This window comes from Drosophila montana, unplaced genomic scaffold, assembly GCF_035044405.1.
Source record: "Drosophila montana isolate Dmon_TW-CO22-7 unplaced genomic scaffold, ASM3504440v1 contig_3217_1, whole genome shotgun sequence".
Classification (NCBI taxonomy): Eukaryota; Metazoa; Arthropoda; class Insecta; order Diptera; family Drosophilidae; genus Drosophila; species Drosophila montana.
Genome location: NW_026998097.1, coordinates 1531435 through 1540770, shown reverse-complemented (window position 1 = coordinate 1540770; position 9336 = coordinate 1531435). Strand labels below are relative to the sequence as shown.

Genomic DNA, 9336 nt, shown 5'->3' with positions numbered 1-9336 from the left:
AAATCTTACATAGTACGATTTCGAGTGAAGTACATTCATTAGCCCTTAAATATTATAATTCTTATGGTTATTGTATATGATTGATGATGAGAATCAAAATGGAATTTGCCGTATAAAGCTAGACGGGTCCGTTTCCATATAGATAAAGTACATTCATAATTTTTAATTCTGCTGCGAATGCATTTCGAATATATTTTTCAGATATATTTTTAAATTGGCTTCTTTTGTATATAAATAAAAAGAAAAATAATTTGACATTCTTTTTCTATTTTCATTTACAAAAAAAGTTACATATAAATTGTATACAAGATTTCAAGAATCAAACATATAATGTAACAAAAAATTATTGAATGGGAAAAATAAATAACTAAATTCAAACATTTGAGACCCAAACAAACTTAACTTAACTGAACTGAAAATTAAAGGGCGATTGGCTTAAATGCGAAATTTTCGAACACATTATTTGGTCAGCTCTCTTTAGCTTAATCTATAATATATAATTCACAAGCTCAGATTAGTTGTACAAGGCTTTATCTACTATAATGCCATGCTCGATGAGAAAGCTTTCCACATCGGAGGCGAAGAAGTCGTCACTCAAATCGTCAGTTAATCGCACAAAGTTGCCAATTAGCGCCTGTGCCTTGTACACCAATAAGGCGGGCAATCCTTTGGTGCGGAAGTCGCGGCTCATGCCCGCCACGGAGCTGCAGATCTTGGCAAACTTAATGGACGGATACTCGCTGGCCAGCGTGTCCAGGCAGTTGTTGAGCGTGGTGCAGGCTGATTGGGTGCGATCATAAATGTGTATAATAATGGTTGTGTGCTTATTTTCCTGTTCCACACAAGACAGAAATTCCCCGTGCGTGGCCAGCTGAAGCACCTTGCCGAATTGCTGATGGTGTCCTGTTTGGCGCAGCATTTCGGCCATACGCTGCTTTTGATATTGCTGCAGAAAATCTTCGCTCATCAATTCCGCAAACTCGGCATCCAGTTCCTCTTGCCGTTTGCGCTCCTCATCCTCGGCGGCTGTTGCAGTCGTCATGCTAAGCTTTTTGGCCAGCGCCAATCGTTGGCGTTCCGTTTCTTCGCGCCGCTCTGCTTCGAGTTGTTTGAAACGCTGCCAGTCCTGCACAACGCCCTTAGGTCCTGTATTGGTTGAGCCTTGCTGGCGAAAACCACCCGGGGGCGCTGCGTTAGGATCTGTGTTGATTGTCAATCCGGAGCCCGCTGCAGCTCCTCTGCCAGAGCCACGAGCGCCTTGCTCACCGTCGCCATCGTCTCCATTGTCTTCACCCTCACTGCTGCTGCAGTAGTACTCCAGTTTTTCACCTAGTAATTTATCCTCTAATGTGGCCATGATGTTGATTAAGTGTTTCTTTTTTAATTTAATTATAGAAAATTAATCAACTGCAAACAAAATCGCGAAGAGGTCTACAAAAGTATCGATATCTTTGCAGCAACAGCTGTTTTTGTAGACGTATTTGGTGAATGGCAAATATTGAAAAACCTATCGACAATTTCAGTGTTAAAATCTCGTGTGTTTGTGCGAACTATTTAAAAGTGTTTAATACTTTAACTTGTGTGTTTTACGTATAATTTTGAATATTTCGCGTAGATGAGCGGGCACTTCAAACTGATCAATAATCTGCTCCATGCTATTAAAGTCAGCCTTCTCCAGTTCATCGCACGAGTCATCGTCGCTGCACGCGGGATTCGACAACGCCAATCGCTCCGCAAATGAGACAATTCCGCACCAGGCTCGAAAATCCAAGTTTCCACTGCCATCCTGCCGATAGGCCAAATGCTTAAGTGTATTTTTCACGTTTTTCTCAGTGCCATGAAACTCTAAAACATCCTCCAAAGCCTGAGGCAAACTGCGCCACACCATTGTGCGCTCCTTGTACTCAATAAGAGGCGCATCATCATTGCCCAATGCCAGCTCCGTTTCCGGCTCCTCGCAGCGATTGAGGTACTTGAGAAAGACGCGTTTATAGAGCTGCTTGCGCTGCTGCGAGACCCACACATATTTGCTGAGGTAATGCAAAGGTGTCATGGCTAAAAACGGAGAAAGTCAAGTTGCCGGAAGAAGCTTTTACAAACTTCGAACTAATACAAACTCTTGAGCATGGACAGATCCATGGGTACATCGAAACGCGTGGCGGATTTGGAGAACTTGCGTGGCATTTTGGAGCTCGCATTAACAGCTGTCTTGTCCACTTCTTCTGCCGGCTTGTGCACTGCCTTCGGTATGTACTTGATGGCCTCTCGTAGAGCTCGATTGAGCTGTAGATAATTGCATGTATAAGAATTTCATAGACCCTAGTTGTACTCACATATCTGCCAAAGGTGTTTTCAATTAAATCCACTGTAAGATCCGTTTTGAGTGCCTGAAAGGCTTCGTCGGTTAGGAAACTGCCTTTGAGTAAAATGGGTTCCCGGTCAATCTCGCGCTTGTCCTTGACCAGCAGACCTGCTGAGTTGGGTATCAGGCTGGGTCTGGTGCTGGCATTCAGGGAATCGGGTCCCAAGGTAGCCACCTGGGTCTCCGGATCCTCGCTTAGATGAAATGTGGTTGTAGCTAGAAGGATTCAAATATTACTTACGTACATTCCCGTGAATATTGTCTGTATCCTTTACGCACCCTGCGTTGGCTTAAGCTTCTTCCGCTTTTTGCCTCGTCGCGCATCCTCATCGCTTATGTCGTGCTCGTTGATGCAAGTCTTGTGCGGCTTTGGCTCCACTTCAGCGTGTTGATCCTCGCCAGGTGCTAGTGTGGCTGTGGCCAGCGAGGATTTGGGTCGTTGCTCATTGGACTGTTGTCGCCGGGCCTTCTTATCCTCGTTGGCGCCCGCACTCTTTGGTTTCTTACCCTCCTCAATGCCGCTTTGGGTCAGCTCCGAGCTGGGTTTCCAGTAGAGCGTCTCCTGCGAATGCGATCGCCGCAGATCCAATATAATCTTCTTGCGCTGAATGTTCTCATGCTTGCCCCACTCCGGCGTAATGCAACGTCGATAGAAGGACCCTGCGCTAGTTCGCGTATGGATGCTCGTCACAGTTGGTGAGGGCGTCATGGGTCTGGAATCGGTTTCCGCATAGCGTCGAAACAGATCCTCTGGTATGTTGTCCGCCTCATGCGGCTGCAGTTGCTCCTCAAGCGGCTTCTCCTTTGCCGCTTTCCCTGGACTCTTGCCCTCAACGGCCAGCGACGTTTTCAGCTGGTTGATGACATCCTTCACTGCCGGCGGCGCTGGATGATTGCACAGCACCGAACAGCCTTTGGCAAAGGGATTGAATAGCCCACCAAAAGGACGCAGCGAAAGGGGCATCGGCTGCGCCTCAAATTTCAACGGCATGCGCGAATCTGCATGGTGATTTTTGCGCTGTGGGCGCCCACTCGGATTAGATGAACGTCTACGTAAAATGGGTTTTCCTTTACCTTTTTGACAAATTTGATCTGTCGCTTGGGCGTAGGCACCAGGCCGCTGCGTGTTGTGCCGCTCATCCTTGATGGGATACAACTGCGAGAAGTCAGCAAAGCCGCCGGCGTCCATAAACAACGAAAATCCGTTGCCATGGCAAACGTCAAACGACGGTTTGAACGCTTCTTCGTGGAGGCGCATACCCCAAATGCGTTGCCATATGAAATTGTTTAGCTAGAGGCCAGTTCCTTCAATAAGCTTGAGCAAAAAGCAAAATTGAAATTGAAGCACAGCTTTTCTTTTCGTCCCCTTTTATAAACATTTAATAGCTTTGCAAATATCAGAAACTTCTGCATTTCCGCTCAGATTTCGAGTAAGGAACGACCCTAATTGAGCAGAACATTTATTTTGACTCGTAACTGTCCTTTAAAAAAGTTGGCTACATTTAGGCTACATTTTTATAAACAATTTATTGGCTTTAGATCAGTTTTGTTTGTTTGTTGTTATCGCTTATGACTAAGAGTTAAGTAATTGAAATATGAGCGCTTCGCATTTGCATTCCGCTCCTCAGTACAAGGAGCCACGATGATGCAAATGCCTCAAGCGCTGATCCAGCAGCTGGCGCTCGCTAGACAGGGACACCGTCGATGAGGATCGATGTATGGACGGCAGCACTTGGCTATCTCTAGACCGGGCAGCTGCTGTGCTGCTTGCGATTGCTGTAGCAGCAATTGCTGTCTCAATCGGACCCAGGCCGGCGGTGTTCCCCACGGCGCGCGAGCGCAGCAAATGATTGTGCAGCGTGGAGCGGGTGCGGCGGCGCAGCGAGTTGTTGAATGAGATCTGCAGCGAGAGGCGCTTCTGCGAGAGCGAGGCCAGATGATCCGGCGATAGCTCTATGATCTGCGAGTTGGGCGGGGCGCCGTTGGCCATGGCAGCTGCCGTGGCAGCACTGTAACTGGGCAGCGAGCCGGTGGGCGAGGAGCCACCACAACTACAGGTGATGGAGTTCAGTGAAATGGTGTCGGAATTGGCATCGTTGGCAGCGCTGGGCGATGTCTCCACCAGGGTGTACACCACCGCTGGCTCCTTGGCGCCGCTCGCTTCGTTGTTCAGATTCTCAAATATCTTGATGACAGGCATGGCGGGCGTCAGTATAATGCCCGCTTTGCGGAACTCCTCGAGTGCATCGTCATAGGTGGGCAAACCCGAGACAATTGTGTAGGAGGGCAGCGATTCGACCTCATATTCAGGCGGGCAGTGGCGGCAGACTTCAATGGTGGCATCGCCATGATTGGCACGATCTGAAAGCAGCCAAAAATTTTCCAAAATTAAATCAATGTTAACAATTGTGCATTGGCCTACACCCGTGTGGTTGGCGGGCAACAGAATACCTCCACAGCATGTCCACCGCTTGTCGTAAGAGGCGACTAAGAGAGACACGTAGATCTTCCTCTCTCCCGGGTTTGGCTCTGGCCAAAACTGGTTTTCACCCGTGTAGTTTCTTTTCCTAGTCCTAGTCGTATACCACAAGTCGAGCATTTCCTAGCCTGCTTATTGAGGCGGGCTACTTTGTGGGATTGTTTGAGTTGTTTCGCTGATAGTTTCAGCCCTTACAAATTGAATTCACCAATTATATATGCCATGCCTCTACTCCCAATTTTTCAACTCTTCACTCGCTGCCGGAAGTTACACAACATCCGCACAGCAACAAAGGGAAAAGGCAAAAAACAATCCAAATTGCCAAATCAATTCTGTTGTGCCCTTGGGACGATCCTCTTTTATGCAGCTACCTTTAGTTTTTTGTGTGTGTTTGTGGGGATTGGTTGGTAAGGGATGGGGAAGGGGGTACATTAATGAAATTTTTATGTTTAAATGTCGCAGCATTCTGTTAAAAGCTACTAAAACTCCCGCCGGCGGAAATGTGCAAGTTGCGTCCAACCCTTAAAAGTAGGCAACAACAAAATGTTTATTGCAATTGCCCTGTTGTAGAGCGGTGGGAGGGGAGGGGGGATATACCCAATGTCCCCCCTCAGTGAGGTTAGAGGTGAGTCAGCAGCAAGCTGCCCCCCATCAAGTAACATAGAGAAAACTGTTGATGCGGCAAGCGTTTAGAGACGTGCTACACGATTTTGAAGATTAGCCGCATGCTGCGTGGCTTTAAAAAACACACGAAAATGGCGCATGCTTCGTTTCACACCCTTTTGTGTGGGCTGAAATTCAAAAGCTGGCGCTCGGGGTGGTACCGGAAAACCGGCAGCGTTTTCACACCCACATGAACGGACGTTCATTTTTTATGCAACGCTTTGTAAGCTTACGAAATTAAATTGATGATGCACACAGGACACAGCCGAGGAGCAGACAAAATGGAAACTCATTGTCATTTGTGTGTAGGCGGTGGATGGGGGATGGGTAAGGGTAGTTTAACCATATGGTAAGCCCATCCTGACTCCGTTAAGCTACTCCGTTGTGCAAACAGCTAAGCGAGCTTAAGGCTTTTTGTAATTTTCAATTGACTTTTGTTAATTGCGGTGAAAAGACTTGATTTAGTGACATATCGATGCTGCATATCTCGATCTATCGATCTAATCTGTTGCTTGCAGCGTATCGATAGAGTATCGATAGTGGCTGCACTTTAATTTTGCCTAGCATCGATGCTTAAAGCGGCGGCGAGTCTCTCAGTATTAAAGCAGCATCGAATATTAAATTATGAGCTGGTGGGGGCGCCACTTAAAAGCTTCATTTGATGAACTGTCTGTCGCCATAAGCCCCCAGGATATACGCATTTCAATTCCCCGAGCGTAGCTTAGCGCCACAATAAAATGAAGTGCAGCAGTAAAAAGAACGGAACGGTATCTGTATATAAAAAGAGAATGGCACAAAGTGTAAGTGCGTTGTGCATAAAGTATGCGCCGCAAGTTATAAGCCAAAAGCAAAATGGACACCAAAAACCTCACTAGTCAATATGCTAAAGGTCATGGAGAGCTCAAGCGCCAACAACTATAAGCAATGGTAGCAGCGGGAGCTAACAACAAGAAAAAGAAGCAAAAAGCATAACCTAAGGCAGGCCAAAGATATTTGGGCGTTCACGAAAAAGTTAAACACACTTTATGTTGGGGGCTGTGCTGGCAATGCGTTTGTGTTTTTTCTGTATGCCCTGCTCGAGGGTATTATGGTTTTGTCATAAACTAGGCTCTCCTGTCGTAAAAGATGGTCTTTCTGTTGCAGGAAGAACATATGTAACAAAAGTTGCTTTACTCAAAATGATATATCTCACAAACTAATAGTACGACAGCTGTCAAATTTATACACGTCTTTTGAAGGTTAGGATTTAATACTAGTAGCGCCATCTATGTGTCAGCCTACGACCGAATCAGATTGCTTTATCAAATAGCTGCCAAAGGATCAATCGGTCGAATTTTATTTTTTTTGTGTTTCAAAATATCTTGACCTAACTTGGCATATTTAACAAATTTTGACCAACTTTGAACCTCTATTTCAAAGGGTTCCCTGGGTAGAATCGGTCGGAAAATTAGTTTTTGTATCGAAAACTTTTCTGTCATTCCAGATATCTTCCCCAAACTTAGCAATTGCAAGCTTCGCTATGTTCCTCAAATGTCCGAGCCATATGTCTGCAAGGGTATTTGGTCTTCGGCATGCCGAAAATAGTCTTGGTTTTTGTTTTTTGCGGATTTGGGCGCCAAAACCGAAGGAAAAAAGAAAACAAACGACGCAGCTCAAGCAGCCAAAAATGACGTGCCCAGTAGGATGTTGGCGAATGGCGACATGGCGAATGGTTGTGCCCCCGTGCCTGCCAGGCGTAAGCAAGAATAACAACAGCCACATTGGGGGCGAGCTCTCGGTCTGTGATGCTTGCCAGGCACGTAAGCAGTTGATGCCCCTCTGTCCCGCTCTGTCCACCCTTCACATGAAGACGCCCCAAAAAAACCCACAAACCACAGTTTTTGGATGCTGCTGCTGCTGTCGTTCGCTTGTGCTTTGTCCTTTGTCCTTGGGGTTGGTAAACACGGCCCCAAATTGCCGTTTAAATTTCTCCCCAATGTGTGCGGCCGAGTGGGGCCATGGGCGGCCTTGAAACGTTATTATGACTATTGTTAGTTGCCAGCCGGAGCGGCATCTTCCAAAATACCCTTCACCCGTCCACTTGCGTTTCAACCCACGGGTACACACTGCTCCGGCTTTATATTTGAAGTTGTGGCTGTCAGACAATGTCTGGCTGATTATCCTGTAGGCGTTAACTGCAACCTATACCTCCCAGTGGAGTCTGATTCATGTCAAACACTTGAGACTCTCCGGTTTATGCGTCTAGCAGGGTATGGCCAACGACGGAAGGGGTCTTTCGCTTAACTAATTAAACTTGTGCCAGGTATGTGCATGCAAATATTTTTTGTTGCCCACTCTGAACAAGCATGTTTTTTATTTCGGAGTCGACTACTCAACGCATGTTCTGAGGAAATTGCAATGTTTTTCTTCAGCTGCGGCGCTGTGGAAACAAGAAAAATGATTATGAACATGTTGGCATGACTGCGAGCACGTTGAATGCGGGAAAAGGATGTTCTTTGGTTCGATCTCAAGGGCTTTCGTATGAGCTGCAGCGAATGTTGACCAAATGGCAAATGTCAATAATACGACCTACGACCCATATATATTTAGTGGTATAGTTGTGTACATTTGGGCATACCGAAAAACTTCCCTTTGTTTTTTGTATCTTATGTCCTATCACTTTTTCTCTGTGTTTATTTAGCCGGCAGTTGTCAAGCCAAACTAGTCTTAGTTGGCGTAGCGCATTAAAACTAACTGCTAAATTATTAGGAAAGTAACCCATCCATCTCAGGGATCTTGGGGGTTGTGCCACGGGGGAAAAAAAATGAAGAAAAATTGCGGCATGTCAGTTAAAGGCACAACAACAATAAAAAGGACCAAAACAGACAACATGAAGACATTGCCGGAGCAGGGAACACGCGCCAAAAGCATTCAACAACAACATTAACAACAGGAGGAGCAGCAGCAGGAGCAGCAGCAGCAGCAGAAGCGGAAGGAGCAGCAGGAGCAGCAGCCGCCAGGACGAAAATGTAATAAGTGTGTCTATTTGTTCGCAAATATTTCATTTCCCGTGCCTTTATTTCAGTTTTGGCCAAGTCGCCCGCCGCTCGCACAATGCGTTTATAGTCGCTAGAAAAATGAGGAAATCACGAAAATGAGACCAAAAACTTAATTTAACTTTACGATAACAATGACCAACAATTTAGCGACAAGATGTCCTCTGTGGATCATATTTGCAAAGGTAAGCCCAACAATCTAAACCTGATAAATTAGTTAATTAATTATATCTATATTAAGTCTTAAGTTAAGAACAGAAGTTGTCGCTGCTCCTTGTTGTATTTAATTATTTATTTATTGTTTAGTTTTCTTTGAGCTCTTGTTTGGCTTCTCTTGATTTATAGCAAATTCTTTTGATTTCTTTTGCTGTTTGTTTGTTGTTTTTATTAATTTAACTTTAAAGTGTTTGACTTATAATGCCGCATAGGCAGTTAGAGTTATTTATGCAGTGCACAGCGCACATGTTGCCGCGGCGTTAAATGTTATTAAAAACAATATAAACAACTTGCCAATGGCTCGGTTCGGGGCTAAAGGGGCCCCGGCCGGAGTCGTAGCATGTTGTTTATGTGCGTCGGCGTCGACGGCGACGGCGACTGCGACTGCGGGGAGCGCACTGAAAAGTGGACCACAAAGTACCAGTTGCCAGGCAGGCAGCAGCCTGTTTAGTCGTGGGGGGCGGCCTGAGGGCGGAACTCGGCACTGCTGCGGCTGGCTGTGCCGCAATTTTCAAATTGACTTTTGCACATGTTGCCCGGCGTAACAAAATGCGGCCAAACAATGTACACACGCTTCGTGC

General features: G+C 46.0%; 3 protein-coding genes and 1 long non-coding RNA gene across 7 annotated transcripts in view; 1 reads left to right on the top strand and 3 right to left on the bottom strand.

The window, feature by feature from the left end:
• Positions 1 to 361: 361 nt before the first annotated feature.
• On the bottom strand, positions 362 to 1435 carry LOC135433230 (phosducin-like protein). The gene has a single exon (XM_064689233.1). It carries the CDS (start codon positions 1355 to 1357, stop codon positions 515 to 517), a length of 843 nt encoding a protein of 280 aa, XP_064545303.1. The 5' UTR covers positions 1358 to 1435; the 3' UTR covers positions 362 to 514.
• Positions 1436 to 1472: 37 nt separating this feature from the next.
• Positions 1473 to 3618, bottom strand: LOC135433232 (uncharacterized). Its single transcript, XM_064689235.1, has 5 exons — positions 3437 to 3618; positions 2642 to 3380; positions 2334 to 2578; positions 2118 to 2283; positions 1473 to 2055 (listed from the first exon to the last, which is right to left on the bottom strand). The coding sequence occupies exons 1-5, from the start codon at positions 3572 to 3574 to the stop codon at positions 1565 to 1567; spliced, it is 1779 nt and encodes a 592-aa protein (XP_064545305.1). The 5' UTR covers positions 3575 to 3618; the 3' UTR covers positions 1473 to 1564.
• LOC135433233 (uncharacterized) overlaps positions 2132 to 9336 on the top strand; it is a 51252-nt gene continuing 44047 nt past the window's right edge. For 2 of the 3 annotated variants that reach the window (XR_010437042.1, XR_010437040.1), the window contains exons 1-3: positions 2132 to 2246; positions 8185 to 8512; positions 8569 to 8724. This is a non-coding gene — a long non-coding RNA (uncharacterized LOC135433233). The remainder of the gene's footprint in view (positions 2247 to 8184; positions 8513 to 8568; positions 8725 to 9336) is intronic. The other variant, XR_010437041.1, reaches the window with a different exon arrangement.
• comm3 overlaps positions 3871 to 9336 on the bottom strand; it is a 38411-nt gene continuing 32945 nt past the window's right edge. For both annotated transcript variants that reach the window (XM_064689225.1, XM_064689224.1), the window contains exon 2: positions 3871 to 4723. In XM_064689225.1, coding sequence (XP_064545295.1) covers positions 3987 to 4723 — 737 coding nt within the window. In that variant the 3' untranslated portion in view covers positions 3871 to 3986. The remainder of the gene's footprint in view (positions 4724 to 9336) is intronic.

Coding starts and splice junctions, on each gene's coding strand:
- LOC135433230 (XM_064689233.1), bottom strand. CDS start 1,357: ATGGCCACATTAGAGGATAAATTACTAGGTGAAAAACTGGAGTACTAC.
- LOC135433232 (XM_064689235.1), bottom strand. CDS start 3,574: ATGGCAACGGATTTTCGTTGTTTATGGACGCCGGCGGCTTTGCTGACT. Junction 3,381..3,436: donor AGATCAAATTTGTCAAAAAG/GTAAAGGAAAAC, acceptor GGGCGCCCACAG/CGCAAAAATCACCATGCAGA. Junction 2,284..2,333: donor AAAACACCTTTGGCAGATAT/GTGAGTACAACT, acceptor AATTATCTACAG/CTCAATCGAGCTCTACGAGA.